Below are 22,864 nucleotides of genomic sequence, written 5' to 3'. Positions count from 1 at the left end.
TAGTTGTCGGCTAGTTGTTCCCCCCTCCTTGTGAGTAACTTACTGTGTTTAGAGAGGAAGAGAGACTGTATGTTTGTGTGATGTATTTTCTTACAGTACTAACTTTTAATTACCTGATCCTGAATTTAAACCACACCATGGCTGCTTTAGAACTGAGTTTCTTCATCTTGCAAACTATGAAACGGGACTGTGCACAGTACAGATTTGACGTGGTCCCTATTGATGTAGCAAGGGTGCCCACAAGTTGGGTTGTAACGCAGGATGCCATGCAGCAACCAAAGAGTATAAGTTTTCACAGGTCCTTGCTGTACTACAAATGGAAGTCACAACCATGGGGCAACTGGTACCCTCCACTGGGAATGTTTAAATATTGGTTAGTGCAGTGTAGGCTTTATTATAATACAAATTAAAGACTCTAGAGCTCTAACAACAAAATGGTACCAAATGTAGGTTCCCTCCCCCTTTAAATAGTTAGTGAGGTCTAATAAATACCTGTGTTCATGCTAAGAAGTGCTGCATTTCAGTGCTCCAGGAACTGGGTATTACTTAGAGTTCTTCCAGTGGGTTGGGAATGTAGAGATGACTGATACCTATGTGATTTTTTTTCCCCCAGTGGGGTGATTGCCCTTTTCTGGACTTTTCTGCTTGGATTTTAGTCTTGACTTTCTCAAGGTACCATGCTATAACCTGTTTTTCTCAATGTCCTAATGCTTTGTTTAGACTGAAAACCAAACAGTTCTGAAAATACTAAATGAGTGGTTCTGTGATGTGTAGAATACCTAGTTGACAGGTTTTTTTAATAGCATATGAGATGTCTTCAGTAGTGTTTTGTTGCATAATTTGTAATGTTGTGATAATATATTGCCTTGTGAAAGCAAAGCTTGTCATGCATATTTATACTGTGTGTGCTGAGGGGAAACTCATTTCTAACCCTACAGTTCCCTAAACAAGTGGCAGAAATAATGGCAGTAGATGTATGGATACAAGACTTTAGGTACCTCTGCTTTCTTTCCTGAAGGGTAGTTGCAGGTTAAATGACATCTTAATCTGATCTTTGATATGCTTTCACTTGCATGCACTATAATCTTTCAAACCCTAGTGAAAGATGTCCCTGTCTGTGGGAGGGGTGTTGGGCTAGATTTGAAGGTTCCTTCCAACTCAAATCATTCTATGATTCTGTATATTTGAAATGAGGTAAATGAAAGCAAAGAAGTCTTGGAATAAGTGTTGTATACACCTGTGTCCTCATAAAGAGTGAAGTCTTTCTCACCAGCAAAACTTAGGTTTTGGTCTGTTGAAAGATTGAGACTTACTATGGTGAGTGATTGGGAAATGGATGCAGCTTAGAAAGGTTCATGGACAGGCTCTTGAATTGTTTATTTTTCAACATAGAAAGAGGCAAAGCAGAATTTTTTGGATGGAGAAGAGCAGTTATGAACTCTGTGTAAGGTCGTGTTCGTTCTCTGCTCATCTGTGTGTTGCCAGAGTTTTTGTGGTTTATTAAAGGACAGGGCAGTCCTATTGATGAGTCATGGGCTTGGCTGAATCTGTGGGTTGCACGGATGAACGTGTTAGTGTTTGGTAGCGCTTTGTAAATCTTGCAGTTGTGGCTGGCCAAGTGCCTTTTTCCCCAGTTGACTACTGATTCTTTTAGAAAAGGGGAAAAACTTCCAGTGCCAGATGTTAGCAGGGAAGGGAAACTGATTGTCAACCATTGCATCTTCCCATATGTTGAGACATCTGTGGCTGGAACACTTTTTTTTAGGCTGTCATTATTTTCCTCTACTCCTCCACTTTTTCCTGTTTTTGCCTGTTGAAGGCCCCCTGGAAAAGTGATAATCTCTATGTACAAACCATACTTGCTTATCCAGGCCATTCTTTTTGTGTAACATCTGCGACTTTGTATGGTGTCTAGCACAATAAAGTCTCTTTGCTATTTGGAGGTAGTGTAGTAAATGCCACAAATGAGACATTTATAATAATCTTTGTGATTCTGATATCTGATAAAACTATATAAAAATATTTTGTCTTCAGCATAATTTATTTTAGAGGGGTAGGAGGACACATGCAGGAGCAAAGTGACAATTTTTGTTCCAAAGAGATGTATGTCACTTGGATGTGTTACTAGGGTGTGAAGCTTGATAGGTGATATGTTTGGGACTCTACTTTTTAGCTGGTCATAGCTGAATGACTACACTGAAGTGGAGAAGTCCTAACTCCTGTAACCTGTGTAGTGTTTGTTTTTTTTTTCCATTTTACTGAAGTCTGTAGATGGTCATTGTTCACTACTCTTCTGGAAGGCATACAGCTCTTGCTTTGATAACTGGTGAGACAAAATCACAGCACTGCCCACCTTGTCCCTTTCTCTCCTACCTCTTTAGCTGGAACAGCCAAAAATAGATTCTGAATTTGCTTTACTGTAGAGCAGCTGGCACTCTCCTTCTCCCTGTCCCAAAGTTTGGATGGGTTGTTGCTGTGAACAAGATACCAACTGTTTCTGCTGCCTTTGTACTCGGTGGCCCAGCAAAGCTGATAATAGGGCTGGAAAGCCTTTCTGATAAATGAAAGCACTTAAAAGAATTCTGTCAAGGGTTTTTAGAAGATGTGAGGCATTTCATCTGTGGGAGTTGGGGTGCATGGAAATGAATTACTAAAGGAGGTGTCTTCTAATGGAAAAAGAAGAATCATAACTCCTTAGCAGGAGTGACAGAACAGTTTTAAACTGTCAAGACTGCTGATACTCAAGTTGTAATCTTAAATACAACAATCTGGGTTCTTATTCTTGCTGTTAGATGTAATCAATAACAATCTCAGTAAATATGATTCTTTGCTGCAAGTTTACCTTTCCTTTATTGAGAAATCGCTGAGAATCATCTCTTCTCACTCCTACTGCAGGATTGCTGGCCTGAAAAGAAGCATAAAACAAACTTGTAGAGCTGTGTTTGTGTAGGGTGGCTGGTTCACAAAAAAATAATTCTTCATCCAAGGTTTAAATGCTCCTTCCAAAGCTGCCTGTTAGTGATCACTGCCGGCTGTTCTTGGTGTGGTGGGCTGACCTTGGCCGGGTGCCCACCCAGCCACACTCTTGATCTTCAGTGGGACAGGGGAGAAAATAAGATGAAGCAGCTCAGGGGGTGAGGCAAAGACAAGGAAATAGCCTGCCAATTCCTGTCGTGAGCAAACCAGACTCAACTAGGGAAGATGAAATTTGTTGCCAATTAAAATAGATTTGAATCATAGACAAAATAGATTTGAATGATGACAGACAAAAATTAAAACGTCTGCCCAAGTCCATGGGTCTGGATGTTGATGGGATTTCATGGAATCCCCAGCAGCCCACGGGGAGGATCCATCCCCAGGAGCTGCAGCTATGGACAATGCTGCCTGGATGGACAGTGGCGGGTCTGGGTGTTGGTGTCTGGCACTTGCAGGTGCTTTGCCAGCTCAGCCTGGTGCCTTTCAAAAACTTGTTGTGGTGCCTGTCCCTGAGGGAAAGTTGTTTCATGTCCCTAATTGCAGACTGGCTACATCAGTGACAGGCACGAGGCACCATTTTGTTCCTCAGCCCTGAGGTGGAAAGGTGGTTCCCTGCCTGTGTGTGGTGCAGATTAGCTGGAGGGGGCCCTGGGATCAGGTGACTAATCACCTATAAACTGTCTAATTGAGCAATAGGTAGGATAATGGCATGTTATGGCTCTACTGGCCTTGATGGGTGGGCGAGCAGCGCTGAGCAGCTCGAGGGGACTTGGCACCATGGAGCGCTGTACAGTAATGCTGAAACATCCATTTCACAGAAGACATGTCAAATTTCTTCGTCTGATGGTGAAGAAATAATTGGGCACGAAGTTATTTGGGGCAGAATAGTCCCCAGATTAAACCATTAATGATTTTCAAGAAAACTATTTAAACAAACCTGCACCATAACTGATTTCTCTTTTAAGCCACGAGGAGTTAAAAAGAGGATTTGTGACCCAGAGTCCTGTAGAACAGCTCTTCTCCGAGTGGGGCTGGAGGTGGAGGAGGCCTGCTGCTTTCACAGATAATGCCAGGGCCTGAGTAACCCTGACATTTAAAGGGGGGAAAATTGATTTTCTTTATCAGCTGGTTGAAATTGGAAACTGCGAAAGGAGAAGAGGAAGCTCTTGGAGAGACAGCATTTAAAAATACCGTGTTATTACTCTTTGTAAGTGGCTTTTGGTTGCAAAAGCACTTCACAGCCAAAGATGTTTAATTCCACCTGCTGTTTCTTTGCATTAAAATTGCAAAAGTATATATGTCAAATCAAGGATTAAGTTTTATAGCTCTCTTAGCATGTGGTTTCCGCTACTGTTAACGTTTCTCTTGATGGCTTCTTTGACAAAAGCAAGAACTATTGCAAACACAGAGGTGAGACACGGAGTGGCGGCAGGACTGCCATGCTTAAGGTGGCATGTGAAGAGGGCTTTGGGAAGGAGCTGCTCCCCGGGGTACTGGAGCCTTGCAATACCTAGAGCACTGGTTTGATTCCTATGTCATGTCTTTGGTTTGCCCCCACAAACATCCCTAAATGGCTTCCTTGTTTCCTAGGTTCTGGCGACGGGATAAAACTCCAGTTACTAGGTCCTGTGAAGTGGTAGGCATTGTGCATTTATGCTGTAGGTAGGAATCAAGGGGGCTTTGGTTCCAGCCAAAAAATGTGGTGCTGGAAGTCTTTTTTTGGAAAAGCTCAGAGGGATCACAGAATTTATGTGCAAGACTTGAGTTGTGTTCCTGACAGAGCTTGTGGATGTGTCTTCAGCAGGGAAGAGTGAAAGCAATTCTACTGGAACACAGATAAACTCCTCTTAATTTGCAGCTGAGTTTATTAGAATTCAGAGTTGTAGAAAACAAATCAAGATACCCCAAGCTGAGTAGATAATTCAGGAATTTGTCATTGGTGGTGTACAGCTGAAAGGTTTTCTTAACAATTAAAAAAAAAAAAAAACCCAACCACAAAAAGCCCCACAACAAATCCCACCACCCAAGTTATTAATTCAGTGATATATTTTAAAATAAAATGATGCATTTTTCTACTGCTCAAAATGAGGTCAGGTGCTTTTGGCCAGTAGGAGTGCCCATGTGAAGAGATTGTGTTGTTTTCAACCAACCAAATACAGCAAACTATTTAAGTGAGCTTTTAGAGCTTATTTAAGTAGGCTTGGCTTAAAGAGAACATTTTAAAAGACACAGAATAAATAGTCGTGGAATTGTGTAGTGACTATTCTAATTTTGCTTAAAAAAAAAAAAAAAAAAGGTGTTTTCTTCCTGAGCTGTGTTTTGATAGGAGTATCTTAAGCTTCCCTATGAAGCAGCTAAACACAAGGCTGGTGTCAATCTCCTGCATGCCATCAGGCACGTTTAGCTGGGTAATACACCACTGAGATGGAAACATAATCAGGCTGCTTTGGTATCCTCTGCTTGCCGGCTTCGTTTTGCTCCAGAATCCAGTAAAGCCTCAGGCCCTGCTGTTAATTGTCAGGGCTTTCAGGGCTCCTGGCATACACATGCATAATGCATATACGGCATGCAGACAAACACTGAGAGACGTTCAGAGTAGGGGATTTCAGTAAGACTAATAGGTTTAAGGAAATAGCATTTTTTTCCGCTTTCAAATAACTGTTGGGTTTCTTTCACTTTCTTAAATGTCTGACAGTTTCTGCTTAGTACAAAGCACTTTATATTCTAGGTCTTGCCACCCAAATAACTGCTATTTTCTCTTCTGCATTTCCCACTGGCTCTGTCGTGTATAGGTACAATGAGGTTTTATGAACACCTGTTTTATATTGGGGTTTTATGATTATTTTTTTTTTTCCTTAAGTAAAAAACCCAAAACCCTTGCTGAAAAAATGTAGAGTACCAGTAGGCTCCCTGGTGGATGTCAGGGAGCTGCCCTGTCGGGGTGTACCATGGAGCTGGAATTTGGCTGTCAGCTTTTGGGAAAGGGGCCGTCTTTGCTCTGCACAAAATGTGGCCTTTCATGGCAGTATGGGCAATGGATTTTGTTTTACTTGGAAGAAGAAGAAAAAAAAAAAAGACCAGTTTATCGAGGTGGATCCAGTTTGCTCCAAGCAACTGCACTTGCTTGCAACCTGTTCCAGTGAGAGCTGGAGTAATGTTATAGCCTTGAGGATCTGCTGTATCTGGGTTTTATTGTGTCGTTGCTTTGGTAACAGCAAGTCTTATACCTTTATTAAAGGAAGCAGTGATATTTTATTTTACTCCCTAGACTCCAATCACAGGGAAACTCTGAGGTTTCTTTCTACCACAATTTCTGCTGTTAACAGAAAATTTGCACTTGCTGTGCAGAGAGCAAGTTAACCTTTTTTTGGTCTAAAATGGATGATTTTTTTTAACCATAAAAATCAGTACTTTTTTTAAACTTTGCAAAATATCAGAACTTGCAAGAACATTTGGTGTCCATATTCTAAACGAAAATCTGGGCTTTTAATACAGTTTTAAAACATGGAAAATAAATCTGCAGAAAACTTCAAGTCAGGAAGAACTAAACCTTCTTACAAACTTTGCATACACTCAGTGGCACACTGCTTTATCGGCTTCAACTCAGAAATCAGCTCCAAGGTCGTTTGGGACTGTTTTGGAAGCACATCTTGCAGTTACAGTGCAGCTGTTGAGAAATTTTGTTGTTTTATGGCCATTGTGCATTTTCTGTGCCAGATTGCTGAGTTACCTTGAGACAATGTTTGAGGTGGTCTCTTGGTCAACTCAGACCTTTATTGTAAAGTTTTTTAAAATTTTAATTTTTTTTAAAAGAGGATGGGATGACATGGTAATGACACAGAGAATCCATTTGTAGAGAAGAACAACTGGAGTCATGCATTTGGTTTTGGGAGCTTCTGTGTACATGTTGTTGGAAAATCCTACTACCCCACTTCTGATAGATTGGCTTTGTTGTGTCCATCTAAAGTAAGGCATTTCTTTGCTTTAGTTGAAATCCCTCTTCTTGTTCAGTGTTTCTATTTAGAAAATCTGTAAGGTCTCCCCAGAGGACGTCCTGTTTCATCTACATTCAGAAACACTTGGTCTTCCATCTGCTTGGGACGGGTGTCTAAGGATGCAAGAGAGAATTTTCTGGAAAAATACATTTTGGTGTTAATGGATTAGGATTTAGTAAAGTTTCAGTTGTTGCTTTGCTTCTAGTTTCATTTAATCTGGAGTAGCAAAACCAGAATTCTCAAATTAAGTATTCATTACTGTGTCTTGTTCTTGCAGGGAAGTTACCCAGTCTGGGAAGATTTTATAAACAAAGCTGGAAAACTGCAGTCTCAGCTCCGGTAAGTTTTGTGTGACTGAGTCAAGATCCATGCAAACATTAAGTGCAGTTTCTGCCAGGATAATTTGCAAAGTATGTTCCGGTAAAATTGTCCATATTGGTCAACACCCATGCATGTAATTTTTTTACATACTACTATTTCTGTTTTCATATATTTAGGAAAATACATAATTTACCACCAGATGTACATAATAAACATAAAATGAGCTAAATCGCATGGCTTCTGAGGGAAAACCGGAAAGTTTGTTGTTAGCCTTGTGTCGTCCTTTTTATTGTTGCAGAATACAGCAGGTTTATTAGGAGAGGTATCCAAATACTGAGTCTTTGGTAGTCTTAACAGCATTTTCTTCTGCTTTAGAAATGAAGAGAATTCCTGTGGTGGATCATTCACTGGTGATTGTTAAAACTTTATCAGGGTTTAATTTGCAAATGGCTTTCTGCATTGCTTAATAAGTGCCGTGTGTCATACTCAGACCAATTCTACTATCTCTAGAATTCATTCACTTGTAAAATCTGTTTCTGCTAATGTGAATCTAAGCTCCATTTCTTCCCAACTCTCCCTGAACCACAGTCTGGCTGTGCTTTGCAGATCATCGGTGGGTTTTTTCACAGCAGCAGTGGTAATGGGTATGGTTATTGGCAGTCTATTTTGCGGTTCTGCATTGCGTTGTGAACCATTCCTGAAGGAGCTAGGGTTTAGGCTCATTTACCCTAAACAGCTGGAATATGCTGTTCTGCCACACCATGCCTAAAATATCACACTTGCATGTGGTTTTTCCTTTTCTAGCAATCACATCCCATTGAGTGAGTGTGGAAGAAGCAGGGGAAGTAGAGAAAGAGGAGGAATGGAGAACTTTCCTAGCCTTTTGTACTCTTTAAACACAGGCCTTCTGGGAAGGCATGAGGGGTATTTTTGTTTATCTCCCAGTCCTGTGGTGTTGCATTCAGTCAATGGTAGTGCTTTTCTAGCTACAGGAACATGCAAGCAGGCAGCTTGAAAGCCTGTGTGCGAGGATTTGCTGTTCATTTCTAGCAAATGTGAGCCTTTTACCTCTGGTTCATTTCTGTGTGCTCGGATAAAGGACAGCAGATGTCATCTGAGCTGGAGCCAGGTCTTCCTGGATCTTGTTACTGGAGAAATAGAACTTTGTTATTAGCAATAGAATGAATAATTAACAGCATGGTATGTGAATAATGGCATGACCCACAAGTTTGGAAGATGAACAACACAAACACTGTTAAGGAGAATCCCAGAAAAGGTTATCTGGTTCCAGGGCTCAATATTGCTAGCTAGCTGTCAGGGTTTTGGTTTTTTTTTTTTGCCCCCCCTTAATCTCCTGGGCATGTGGAGTCCTTGTGCATTTGTTTGGTCCTCTCAAGCCTGTTTTTTGTGTTCAGATCTTTAGTGCTGAGTGTAGGCTACTTACTACAGTGCCAATTATGTCCTCTATATCTTGGGCATATTTGGAGTGAGACTTGCATAAAACCTGACCTAATTAAGCAGTCCTGTGGTCCTTCTGGCTGAGGTCCTGCAGGTCTCTTGGGGTTTTTTGAGGGTAGCAAGGAGCTCTTGAAACAAAGTGAAGTTGATTGTCCTCCTTCAGGATTTTGCCTGGGGAGGATGACTGTTACTGTCAGGAGAGGAAATCAGAGTTATTGGTAGACAAGATACGCAGAAGCAGAATGACAAGGTAACTGTGGAGAGGGCATGATTTTGCTTTACCTGTAGAGCCCTGGCCTACTTTTACTTAAATTGGGTCAACCAGAATGTAAGCCATAGGACATCTGGTACTGACCTGAGGTGTTTGGGGTTCTAGGACCTACTTTGTAGAACAAACATGTTGGGAAAATTGTAACTCACGTTTTGCTGTCCACTTGAACAGACGTGTGGTCTGTATGTGCTTTCCAAACCTGGATGGAGATGGGTCTGGAGCGGTTTACGCTTTGGACTGTAGTGTGTCCACGATTGCTGGTGTACCCTTTGGGAAGGGGCTTGCTTGGAGGAGCACTAGATCAGAAAGGGTTTTTAAAATTTTGATGTTTGGGGGATTTGGGGGTTGTTTGTGGTGCTGTGTGATTGCTTTGATTTGTGTTTTTTGTTTTGTTTTTTTTTTTAAGTGGATATTTTTTCCTCTTTTTCTGTTTGCCCAAGAACTCCAGACCAGTCGATTTCCAAGAAGTTGCTATTATCTATTTCAAGGGATTCTCATGCTCCTCAGCTGAGAAATTCAGGAAGGTGTTTGATCAGGATCCTAGATAAAAGAAAGGTCCTTCATATTTATTCTTAAAACATATATGTTCTCTGGAAATAGAGTGACTGTAATTTGTACACTAATGGGTGCAATATAATGTGTATTAGATTTGTTTTTCATGTTTGACTGCTTAATATTAGTTCATCAGAGGAAATCGGCTAGAAGGGGGTGGGGGGGTGGCTGTGCTCTTTTGAAATAGCACCTGTCCTGTGCAATTCACAGCACAGAATTAGCGTGGCTGCCTCCAAGTCCATAGTGCTAACACAAAGCGAGGAAGGGATTAAGAAATGAAGGAGGGAAAAGGCTAAATTCAGATATAAAAGAGGATATTTTTTGTGGCCTCTGCAAGTTCACAGTGGTATTCTTTATAAGCCTAAATGTTTTTGGCAATAATTAAATAGGCAGCAATGAGACACTGCTAATGTTTTGTTATCTGTATGCATTTCAGGACTACAGTAGTAGCAGCTGCTGCCTTTTTGGATGCCTTTCAGAAAGTGGCTGACATGGCTACTAATACACGTGGTAAGCAGATGTGTCAATATTGAGTTTAACAAAATGCTGTGTGGTTTATACCATTTATCGTAATAAAAAAGTCTAACTTGTTACATTGACAAGCAGATCTGTGAGACATCTGTTAGATGGACTTGCACTTTGAAAAAGCGGTATGTGAAAAAGGAAGTAATCTTGTCTACTAAAAAAAATGCTGGAAACCTGTAATTTAAATGTGTCATCAATCATGTGAACACTTCTTAATTACCATTTGAATTATATGTTGATGAATAATATTTTAGAAAGCAAGAGTTACTGAAATCTGTATTCACTGATGCTTCTGTACCTTAAGTAAATGTAAAAGGCTTGATATTCAGCTGTTATAAGTAAGCACAGGGTTGCTGAAGATAGAGCTGATGCTATGGCCTTTGGGGTCTGCAGATAATGATGATAGTAGCCTGTACTTGTATCTTTGAGTAAAGTCTTTGCTTGTCCTTACTTTTCTTGAAATCTGACATTACTGGTCAAAATTAATTTTCCTGGTCTGTGGGCCTCTCTGGGTAACAGTCTAAGCTTGTTGGTATGGAGGCCAAAATAGTGCAGCTGGCAATCTTTCCAGGCTGCTGAGTTGGAAGGAAACAAAAGGCTGCTTTTCTCTGATGTTGGATGCCCAGTGACCAAGGCATTACATGCAGATGTCCCTGCAGCAGTAGGGCATTCCCCATGGTCACAGTGTCCCTGTGCGCTGCTGCTGAAGAGTAAATCCAAAATGCATATGTCACTGCTGAGAGTAGCATTTGGTCACCTCTAACCTTAGAGGTTTTGTAACTTTTTAAAAAGTCTTAATGTGTCCTTATCATTTGACTTGGAGAGTAAGAAAGTAATATGCTAATACAAAGACTGTGCATTTCCATTGTCAGTGTGCAAGCTCTGCCAGACTTTTCCCTCCATTTCTGGCTAACAGGAGTAGTGGTAGCTGCTGGAACAAGTATCAAGCCACAGAATGACAAAAGGGAAGAGTATTTTTTCCCTTTTTAAAGCTAATATTTACGTTCTAGTAAGAAGTTCATCATTATATGTATACCTTCTGTAAATAATGGGTAATCTACTCCCATAAAATAATAAACACTTCAGAAAGTGGAATAAACGAAGGATGAGACCCAAGGCAGAACTTAACTTGGATTTCTAGCATGTCTTTCCTTTGAGCATGCTCTCTTATGTTTCTTATCCTTCCCCCAAAGGAGAAAGCAAAGTAAACCTTACCAGAATCCTTGAAACTTTTCTTTTGGCTGTGCTGGCAGGCTTATAGAACTTGCATTCAGATACCAGAACAACTGAAACTCTTCTCAAACAAAAATGGCTTGTGTGGAATTTTGAAGGGTATTTTGCACTTTCTGCTGTGTTATTTGGACCATGTCCAACAGGCATCGTGTCTTGTTTCTTATCTCTTCGAACACATCCTTTACAAAAGGAGCTCTGTAAATTCAGGCCTGCCAAATTTGTATAGCTCCTCTGTTGTCTTTCTGCCTTTCCTGACTGAAAGGATAGAAGGGAATCTTGTTTTTATTTTTAGAAAGTGATGTTCTGGGCAAAGAATCAAAATTCCAAGCTGGTGGTTCTGATCTGCCTTCCAACCCAACTTCCACTCGTGCTCATTCAAGTATTTACATATAAATCATCTAATGCCTTAGAGCATCTCTGAGGTTGCACATTGGTCTTTTAACAATACAAATCCTTCTAGCTTGCTGTGAAACAGGGATAAAAGCCTGGCTCCATTCAAGATGATGGCAAAACTCCCTGTGACTTAATAGGGCACAATTTCATAAAAGTATATTTTGCTGTTAGTATAGACAACTATATTCAGAAAACAAATCTAAACAAACTTAATGGTTTTCTTCTCTGATGTGGGGATTTTAATGGACTCCCATTTTTCCTTTTGTGGAGTTATCTAACTTGGAACAATTCTTCATTACATTTTTACCTGTTACAATTTTTATAAAATCATGCATCTGATTGTCTAATTGAACACTTGGCTATGCTTCACACTGTTTAAAGGGTTCTCAGTTAAGAGATTAACCGAAATCAGGAGAGATCATGTTCAACTTCTGGAGATACACAAGACTTGTGTAGCACTTCCCATGACAAGGGCAGGGAGGGTCGGTGTATCTTAAATCATAAGGCTGGCTTGTTGCATGAGCCAGGTTCGGCTTCTGGAAACTGTATATGAAAATGCTGAAGCAGATGCCTTTTCTGGAGGAACAGCGTTAGTTCCTTGTAGGATGGCTGAAGCGTTGTGAAGGTGGGTGCTGCGTTTTATTTGTAATTGCTTATAGTTTTACAGAAAGTGGTCAGTTATTTTAAGACCCACTGATGTAGGTGATGAAAGCGTTTCATCAGTCAGCAGAAGCACTCTCTGGCTACTCTTTAATCTGTTTGCATCAGCATTAGCTTTGAAAGAAGAAAAAGTGTTTACATGGATGTACATGTCCACACACACGTGAGAAGAGATGATTACCTTTGCAGACACCCAGTGCTTATGTCCATCAACTCCAGTCTTTGTTCCAGCTGATAATCTTTTTCTACATTGTGTGCCATTACCGCTGCTTCCAAACATTGGCTTTTTCCTTTTGGTGCATCTTTCTGTGTCATTTACTTTCTTCTAATTCTGCAACGGTAACAATGTTTATCTTCACATTCCCATTTCGAGCTCAAATAGAGGTCATAACTGGAGCACTGCCTACGGTAAAACCTGTGGTTGGATGAGTCGGATAACCTGTGCTGTATTTTCTTCACGTTGTAGCTTTTGAAGAAGGAAAAGCCATGAATGTAAAATATCCAGTGTTCTGAGGTGACTCAGTACACAAATGAATTTCATGACCAGCTCATTTCAGCTTTTGCTTCCTTCTTTGCTGTCTCTCCATTTAGATGCCTATCAACCCAAAGTTTAGTGTCTCTTTTTCCTTGAGTTCAGTTCCTTCAGTTCAATGATTTTTGATTTCAGCCTGACAAGGAAAAACATGGGGAAAGTAGTTCTGATGCATCTATTGCTAGAAGGTTTTATTTCTGTGGGTCTGATCATATGAAAACATACTTTGGATGGGAGACTCTGTGAAATTACGTTGCTAATTCTCTAATAATGCTAGCTAAATAGCAGCATGTGCTGTTTTTTGCTGGTACCAGAGATTTTTAAAACAGAATTCCTTCAGATGTTTTGACTTTTGAGCTCTGACAAGATATACACATCTATCTAGCGGATTGTATTATTCAAGCTACATCTGTTTGGCATACAGCCTGGCAGAACTTGATAGTCTGAAGTGGTATCTGGTATTATTTCTCACTATGATTGCTAAAGAGAATACTCACAAAATCTTAATTTAAATAGATACTTCAGGATACCTTTAAATCCCAGTGACATTTCCTTTTGGGGAGGTGCGTGCTTGTGAGTTTTTCTAATATGGCTTAAGTCTTCCAGTATCTGAAGTTCTGAATGTTTTTATCCATATCAGTTCTAACTGAAGCATGAAAGAGATTTAAGTCTAATTTCATTTAACACTGTTTACCTGATATTTTGTGCATTAAAAATTTATTCTCTTAGGAAAGCAAAAACAGTGCATCCCAAATATAAACATATATCACACAAACATATTGTAAGTTGAGTTTGAACAGTATGTAAAAGGATGTGTGTAAATTGATTTGTATTTTGTATGCTAGTATTCTGCCTCCCCTGCATTTCAATGTCCTTTGTAGATAAGTGCTGGAATTCAGGAACTTGAAAAAGGATGTGAGAAGAGTAACTATTTGTCTTGTGTTATGAGGGAGATTAATGTGAAGATGTGCACACTTATGTATCTGCATAATACACCATCAGTGGCTTCCATGGAAAAAAAACTGCCCCCGTCTTACCTACCTGCATCTTCACAGGTGTAAATTAAAATTTCTGGAAAGATGATCTAAAAGCTTTGATTTACCCTGAAGCTTAAAATTGGTCTTCAAAGTGAGATTGTTAATGAGGCAGCTGATATCCAGTCTTGTGGGTTTTTTGTTTTTCATTCATATTGAAGGGTTTTGCATATGCATAGGTGCGTGTGATATGATACTGGCAGATTAGTTAAATCACTTTAAGATACATTTCGGCATATCACATGACTTTCTCTGGCCAGTTGGATTCCACGGATTGTAATGCCTTGTTTCAACTTGGCAAGTGCTACTAAAGGTATGTTTTCCCTGCCTTTGGTGAATTTGACATCTGTCACGCTGGTTGGTGCTATTTATGTTTTCCATCTCTTTCATTTTACAGATGTCTGAGAGGACTTTAAGGCAATGCAGAACTACTGTCAAGAGTTGCAGGAAATTCTGATTGAGGGTGCCTGGTGGGCAGAGTGGGTCTGAGGCTGGGGGAGGGAAGAGCTGTGGATGGTCATCAACCAGCTACAAAGGGACCCTGAGCAGACCTGGGAGCAAAAGTCAGCTTGAGCCTGCATAGCATGCAGCAGGGTCAGGGTACCAAACCAGCATAACCATTTAAGTGTTACCCTTTTGAGAAGCCGGGTATATCAGCCTGGAAGAAGTGCTGCATTGAAGTGTCTGTACTTTTTTTTCAGGCCCATTAAACTTTATCAGCAAGCTGATATGTAAATATGGTTTAATGCTTTTACTTACAAAAGTAAATCTCATTAATAATGGTGAGTGTCTGCCTCTGGTAGCTCTTGTCCTGCAGTATTCATTGACTGCTCTTCATGTTTAAAAAAGTTGCTTAAAATAGTACCTTTGCTGCAGATCTGTGTTCCTAGGCAGATTCTGCATCCATGTTGCTCCAGGTATTATGTGAGGTAGTCCCTACTCTGGGTGTTTCGTTGTCATCTTAACCAGGATATAAATGGTATGTATTGAAGTGGTTTTCCAAGGTGACAAGCTGCACAAAGTGTTGCAGTGCTGGAATTAGCATCTGTTATCTCCCAAGTAAGTGTGCCTTCTGAACCAGTATCTCGCTCGCTGCAAATAAGTCATAGTGTGACCCCAGGGATAAATTCTTGGTGCCACAGCAAAATGTTATGGGTGGTACTGAAAGGCGGGTTTTTATTTATTTATTTATTTTCATGGGAGAAAAAAAAAGGGGATCATGGGGAGGGCAAGGACCACAATCTATAGCAGTAGACCTAAAATCAGTATAACATTTTTGAAATAAACTCTTATGCTCCTGGCTATAGTCTGGGGAGCTGTGATGATAATGTGTGCATAATTTCAGAGTGAAAGCAAAGCTTGGGCACAAGAGGAAAGGGGTTCTCATTGTCCAATTCTTTTGTCATTCTATCTCCTCTTTAAATTCAGATGCTCTTACTCAGATAACCAAACCTTTGTTTGAGCTTCCTGTCAGTTAAGATAAGACTTTGTAATAAGCATTTATTCCTCCCATGGAGTCTTTGAAGTGAAGTAATACAGTCCAGCCTTTTTCTTTGTGGATTTTCAAATATAAAATAATCAGGAAGAAAATTATTTAAATGAACCATTCAGTCTTCCATTATACTTTCATGAAGATGATGCAAAACACAGGACCAATTCAAAATTGTTGGCAGATAATTTTGAAGCTAGATGAATATTACACATCTGTTGCATTTTGAAAAGTGGAACTTGAAAATTCCACTTAGAACTACGAAAACTACAAAACACATACATAGCGGGAACTGCTGTGTTATTTTCTGGTTTTGTACTCCCATCGTTCTCTAGACAAGTAGCAAATGTCAGTCCGTGTCTTTTCAACAAGTGTGGCACCCTGAGAACTCTGCGGCTGATGTGAGCCAGCTTGGCTGGAGCAGTCAGAATGGGATGAACCTTTTATATGCCCAAACACAGGAAAAGTAATTTGGTTATTAATGACTAGATTTTTTTATTTGGGGGATTAACAGGGCTGCTCTGCAGACAAAACATTACCATTGCCATTTCTTCGGGTGGGTGCATGCATTACAGCATAGAGAAATTTTAGTTATTTTGACTTTTTTTTTTTCCTTGAAAAAGGAAATGATGAAACCTACCTCAGGGACCTTGGCAACGTTTGCGCTGCTTTGATGTTCCTGATTAAGGAGAAATTTTCAGGGCAATAGATATAAATAATTGCTATAATAACTTATGTAGTCTGCTACCCCTTGGTATGGTGCACAGTGTGATGCCCTACAACCCAGTATTTTTTTTGAGCTTAAGGTGCTTTGCTAAGAGACTGAAGTGTTGTTAGGAAAGGGCTGAAACTGCCAGGTGATTGTGTATGCTAACAGAAGCAGAAAATTTGAATGCAAGACTATCTTCTGTAAAGGAGAAAAATAAAAGGATGAGGTGGTAAGAAGCAAATAAGCTTTTTTAATACTTGATCGAAGGAGTGGGCAGGTGTGTTAAGGTAAGGCAGGCCTCTTTATGACAATGTAAATCTACTATCACTTGAATCGGAAATCTTTTGGAGTGTGGGGAGTGGGAACAACACAAAGTTAACTTTTCATATACTCAATCTTAGTTATAGTTCTTTCTATCCCCTTCCTTATGCAGCTGAGTTGCTTGTAGTAAGATAGGATACGAGGTCCTGGTTTTTCTGCAGGCTTGGGATAGATGGATTGATTGTTGTTCCGAACTACATGATGACTTTGTATCTCTGTGGGCATTTTCATGCAGAGCACCTACACTTCAGTAACTAAATACTGGTTTTGTAGCTCCAACGAGTTTTCTCAGTCTTAACAATAGAAGCAGATTTTTGATGTCTTAAACATCCAGTTTGGGAAATAATGAGGATAAATCACAAATGGTTCTGAGAATTTCCTTTAGATAATCTATTAGGTTAGAATCAAAGATGCAAGAGCATCCTTTTGATAATGGATTTCGATGTGGATTTGAAAATGGAGGCTGAGATTTTGGTTGGTGGTTGGTTTTCTCAGTGTAGCACATGTTCTTGTGGTAGGAGATCCCCTTTCAGGCTAATTTAGTCAGCCTTTTGATGTGATAAATTGCTAGTTGGCACATAGTAGCAATTCTACAGTAACCACAACAAGAAAGTTGTTGCAGTTGTTTTTCCTTTTAAATCTGTCACCAGTTGGATAGTAAAGGTAGCTGAAGATCTGCTTTCATTGCATTCTGTTTAGTATCTTATTTGCCATGAGACAGAAAGGGATATGGTGTGTGGTGTGGGACGATAAATAAAAAATCAGTTCAGAGTAAGCTAGGTTTCTGTAGAGTAGTGCTTCTTGCTTTGTGGATCTTACCATAATGTACTGTAGAGACAGCAGAGCAGTTGCAGTGCTTCTGCTGTGCTTTACAGCTGTCTTGAAATGCAGGTTCAGCGGTGGTTCTCTTGTTGGTCACCCCAGAGGCAGCTTCCAAGAAGAGATAATGTGATGGTGAAGGATCAGGTGGTGCTATCAACTGGCCTCATGCAAGACGTCTCTGGGGAGGTGAGTGTGGACCCAACCAGACTCCAGGCAGTTACCTCAGCCTCACCGCACCCCACACTGTAGGTCCCTAGAACCACTCGCAGAATTTCTTTATATCAGCAAGGTACTTTGTGCAAAGGCTGTGGCATAAAAATGCTTGCTTTAACTTGGGATGTCTTCTGTAACTCCCTAAGTCTATTCCTAGCCTAGCTGGACAGAAATTAGGTTTGTTTGTTTCTGATGACATGAGGCATACAAAAGTGAAATTACAGAAGACTAATATATTAGAGTGGAGTGCCCAGAACAATGTAGCTCTAGCTCATGATTAAGAAAATTCATTAACAGAAGCACCAGTGACATTTGAATTGTCTAACAGGTTTTTTTGCTCTCTGTAAAGCAGTCTGCCTCTCAGGAGGATGTTCCTCCACACGCTGTTGGGACAGTGTCAGGACAGTAGATCGTATGTTTGCTCTATGTGTGTCCATGCAAACTAGCTTTCCTACTGCCAGGTGATTTATTCAGTGATATGATTCATCTCATGTTTGCATACCTGCTGCTTCGCAGGGAAGCAGTGCATGCTCATGGTAATAATGACGTCTTGCTTAAAAATAGACCAGCATCCTTAATTTTCTTGTCCTTCTGTTTGCTTGATGATTTGTTGGGTGTTGCCAGCACAAATGTTTGTCCCTGTTGTTGTGCAAGCTGTTCACCCCTTCCCTCCTCCCTTCCATGTTAGTTTTCTTCAGTGAAGCAGTTCCATGCTCTTTTTTTCCCTGATTGAGATAGGAAAAACTTGCACTGTTCATGCTTACAGGCTCATTTAGAGAGGTGGGGAAGAGTCCTTGCTGGTTCTTGAACTTCATTAGAAAATTAGCATCTGCCTAGGACAAGTAGTGCATTGTGCTGTATGTCTTCCTCTTCCACTCCCACGCCTGATGGAAGTTCAACCTGTAGAACTACTTCTGAAAAGTTAAAATAATATAATTACCTCACTGTTTTACTTCAGGGCTTAGAGATGTCCTCTTGTCTTTGTGCTTTCTACAGTGTTTTTTTTTCTACAAATTAATCTGTGACCTGCCCTCCATTGGAGTTGCTTTTTTGGATAGGGTGGAGAGGGAAGGGAAGATGGGCTGTTTCCAAATGAGCTTTGGGTTGTGACCTGACTGTACTTCCTGTAAAATGTTTGGACTCTGTGTGCTTATATAAGCTTAAATCTTTTTACTGCCTTGCAGGTTTTGCTTTCATTATTGTTTTCACCTGGGCTTCTTGCATGTGAAAACAACTATGTTTTCTAATCTAATGAAGCCATTGAAAAATGCTGCAACCTTTGCAGCAGCCATCCCAACGCAGGCTTTGTGGAAACCACTTCAAAACTAATAGCAGTGGCAATTGTCTGTGTGGGAGGGGAGGAGAGCACGTTCATCTGCAGTGTGGTGGTGTCACCGGGTAGAAGTGGTCCGGGTTTGTACAATCAACCCCTGCAATTGTTGTGAAATTCTCCTCTCCTGCAGCATTTATTACTATGTAAAATTGAAATCTGCATGATTTCCTGCTGTGAGTGCCTGTGCCAAGGGACTGGTTTCTATAGTAACTAATATCAAGGAGCTGGCTGGCACTTCGCCTCAGAGCTGTATTTGAGCGTATTTTGTGGTTTGATGCAATCCTGTATGACTCTTTGATTGATAACAAACAAGAAGTCTGAGATTGTGGCTGCCATTGCTACAGTAGTAGTGCTGTGCACCTCTGCATACGTTGAGGTCTAAAAATAGGCATTTTGCAAAATGGAGTTGGAGGTGAGGTAGGGGTGTGCCTTTTATTTTCCCTCTTTTTATTTATTTTTTTTCCTGAGGGAGAGCTGCTGAATGGAAACACTGAAGAATACACCGATGAGTGTTTGTTCTGGAGTCACTTCAGCCCACACCAGTGAAACCTAAGCCTAGGAACTGGGTCCGTTTTCTCCCAAGAATAACAGCCATTGCTGTTGCCACTATTCTGTTTTGAAGCAGAGCTGGTGTTTGTTCTGCTGAGCATGATAAATAGCACTGTTAATGTGGTTTCATCTGCAGGACTAGCTTCTGCCCTCACTTAGGCCCAGACACACCTACTAAATGTGTTTGTTTTGCAGGGTTAAGCATGGAAGGGGATAGAGAGGACTGAAGCTTGATTTGTAGGTTGTAGGCTCTCAGGGTGCCAGGCAATATGGAAAGCCTGGTTTGCACAGATTGCAAGAAAGGCATAGTGGGGTCAGGTGCATGAAAATTAAACTTAATCTTCCATTTAGGGTCACTTTCAAAAAAAAAAAAACCCAAAACTTTTATCACCTTACGGAGGTGGTGGAGGAATTCAGAACAGTGGTCTACATCCAGAGAAGTACTCTACATACAGAAATTGGACCTAGGCAGGCAGCAATGGCTTGGGCTTTCCCCTTCCCCCCCCTCCCCCCCAATAGTTCCCCAGAATTGCGTTGAAGCCAAGCTTGAACTGTATTATGGTATTGCTGAAAGTATCGTATAAAGATGTGTTTGTGTATGACTGAAGGTTAGTTTTCATGGATGTCCTAGAAAAGTGGGTGTGTATGAGCATGTACTCCCCTGCTTCTTCCCCAAGCCCTCTCCCCTAAAAAGCAAACATCTTTGAGGAGAGGGTGAAGTTGTGTCTTATGTACCTGTAGGCATGCATACGAGTGTGCACACACTTGGTTAAGTGAGGAGTGACACTTGCTCAGCCAGCTCAAGGGAAGCCCTAACTTGGCCACCCCAAGAATAGCCTCTTACTCATTTGGGGATGCTGGAGGGGCTGAAGAAGAGTGTAGAGAGGAATAAATAGATGGAGGACAAAGAGGGCCTGCATGTGTTGTGCTAGGAATATTTAGGGGACATCAGGTGCGTATTCATGAAAAAATGAGGTGTTTTATTTAAAAAAAAAAATGTTCAGAAAGGTCATCTTTTATATTTGCTGTTTACATGTGCAAGTCCATATTAAAAAAGTAATAGCAATGGGAAAAAATATATTACTGAATTAAGCTGGTTCTGTTAAGAGTAATGATGCATTTGAATAATCTGAGACAATTTGACACTGAGATGACATGATTTAACAGTTTGAGAAGCAGGATTGGAAACTGTCATTCAAGAATATAATGACCCATGTTGCTGAGAAATCATTTTCGTCTATATACTTTTGTAAAAGTAAAAGAAATTTCCTTTCCTTGCAAGCAGGTTACTAAGCAGAGAAATGAGGTCTTAGAATAAGAATTTGTTACTTTTACACAACATAGTTATGCAAGTCTGGAACACTGAGTTGTTATAAATAAATTAAATCTGAAGTACATTTACTAAATACTTAAAATGCATATTGTGATGGATTATCCCTGTTTTTAATGCTTGTTCATTTTCTACTAGTTTGCAAAATCACTGCAGTCCAATAGAGCATTCTTCCTTCTGATGCTGTTGTGAGTAGTGTGTATTCATTTTAAATCTAGGTTATCTTGCATGGAGAGTAGCAGCTCAGTGTGAGCATTAGTCACTTTGGTTCAAAGGTAAAGAGTTCATGTGTAGCTACTGTAGAAGCAGGAGTCTTGGTTATGAGTATAGTCAAGGGAATGTTTGAGCTATTAAGCTGAAATTTAGCTTGCTGCTGGGGAAATGAGTGCTGTCACTGAGTGTGTACTGTGATGCAAAGCTCTCTCCAGACTGTGGTTCAAATGCACCATGCACATTCAGGTTGGATAATTGATTTAGACTAACAGATTTTAATCTTTCATTGTAAGCTTGAGGTTGGCCTTAGTAGGAGTTATAAACTCCATGCTTCTCAAGCTGCATTTTAACAGTTGTCTCCAAAGTGGCTGCCTGTTTTCAGAGACTGTTCTTCACAATATTTTTTGGTTTTGTTGTTGGCAACCTCACTAATTTAATGGCTTCCAAAATTAGGAGTGGGATAAAAAGCATGGTGTATGTTCCCAGGTAGGGTGGAAAAGCTCAACTTCTGGTGTGCGTCTGTAGAGACAGTGAAGAAGGTGGTTGGGAGGCTGTAGGGTGACTTTATGTACAGTGTAATTGAGTATTTTAAAATAACTGTACTTCTTAGAATAAAGGTGTCTTTTAGAGTTAATGGGTTCTCTGAAGGGGAAAAAACCTTCAAGAGTGCATACAACCACCTATCTGCGTGCCCATTGTGAATATTGCCAAGGAATTTTGGAACCAGCATGGCAAGAAGTCTGTCCTGTGCTCTCTGAAGAGGTTGGTTAATGAAGGTGTGGTCAGGTTAAAAAGTACAATTACTCAGTATAATTTTCGAAGCTCTCCCCCTCTGTAATGTACTACTTTGTTGCCTAATCTGTTGAAAATGGTCAGAATTTCAGCCTCTCTAGATCTCAGTTTTTGAGGTCATGATTGTCATGAATAAAGTGAGGTATGTTTTTGTGTTAATGCTTAATTTCTGTTTACTTCAGGTTAGTCCTAGTTTGGTTCCAAGTTATTTTCACGTATGATTTTTGTCAAAAAAAAGGAACCTGGACTCAAAATTTGTGCCCTCTAGATCTATGCAGAAGATGAAGGATGTATGAATAGCTTTCTTCTCTTGCTTTCTTTAAGAGAAAGATCATCTCTTAAATGAAATGTAAAAAGCTTCTCATGACCAATGGGAATAAACATTAAACATTAATGATGCAGCTTTAAGTTGCATGGAAACAAACTGGGGCAAGTCAGTTCATTTTACCTTTGATTCACTGCTTCCAACAGTTAGAGAAAGGTTGAAGGGACACAAGGCAAATAATCTCTTCCTTTAGCTCTTTTTTTGTAATGACATATCTTGCCACAAACAATAGTTTCAGTATGTAGATGCACAGAATTTATAATTTCAAGTATAATTTGGATTTTGGGTTTTTTTTTTTTAAGCAAGCAATGTGACAACGGCAATTTACATAATTGCAATGATTTGTAGTTAAATGGAGATTTAGGTCTAGTTAAAGGGAGAGAAAAATAAAGACTTCCAACTTCCAAGAATAGTCCTGGATTGTAGAGGGTTTGAACATCCCCTGGGATGGAGGTGTGAAGTGGTAGTTTGACCACAAGACTTAGATGTCAAATATTGCCAGGCTCATCTCTCTTATATGACCCATCTATAACAGTAAGAATTTCTTCTGGTCTTTGTCTGCAAAGTTTGTCCAAGTTACATAATTGTTTTGGAGATCCAGTGTGAGATGCTGTGTAACTCCAGCAAAGTGACTGCATAAAAAATGCAGGGTCTGGAATTCCTGCCACCTGATTTCTTCAGTAATGTTATTTAGGATCCTAGATATGCTCTTTTGCGTGCCCCGAACTACCCCAGAACATTACTGGGGCTGAACAGGTGGATACCTGCTCACAGGATCTTGAGGGCAGCTAGATTTCTTACACATGCCCACATGAAAG

The 22,864-nt window shown here is 40.2% G+C and overlaps 1 protein-coding gene across 1 annotated transcript in view; it reads left to right on the top strand.

Moving 5' to 3' along the window:
- Positions 1 to 621: 621 nt before the first annotated feature.
- Positions 622 to 22,864, top strand: part of MTSS1 (MTSS1, I-BAR domain containing) — a gene marked incomplete at its 5' end in the record, with an annotated part of 117,196 nt that continues 94,953 nt past the window's right edge. The window contains 3 exons of the mRNA XM_026841522.1: positions 622 to 672; positions 7,249 to 7,310; positions 10,010 to 10,083. Coding sequence (XP_026697323.1) covers positions 622 to 672; positions 7,249 to 7,310; positions 10,010 to 10,083 — 187 coding nt within the window. The remainder of the gene's footprint in view (positions 673 to 7,248; positions 7,311 to 10,009; positions 10,084 to 22,864) is intronic.

This window comes from Athene cunicularia, assembly GCF_003259725.1.
Source record: "Athene cunicularia isolate RWA chromosome 2 unlocalized genomic scaffold, athCun1 chr2_part1, whole genome shotgun sequence".
Classification (NCBI taxonomy): domain Eukaryota; kingdom Metazoa; phylum Chordata; class Aves; order Strigiformes; family Strigidae; genus Athene; species Athene cunicularia.
This window is presented reverse-complemented; position numbering and strand designations above follow the sequence as displayed.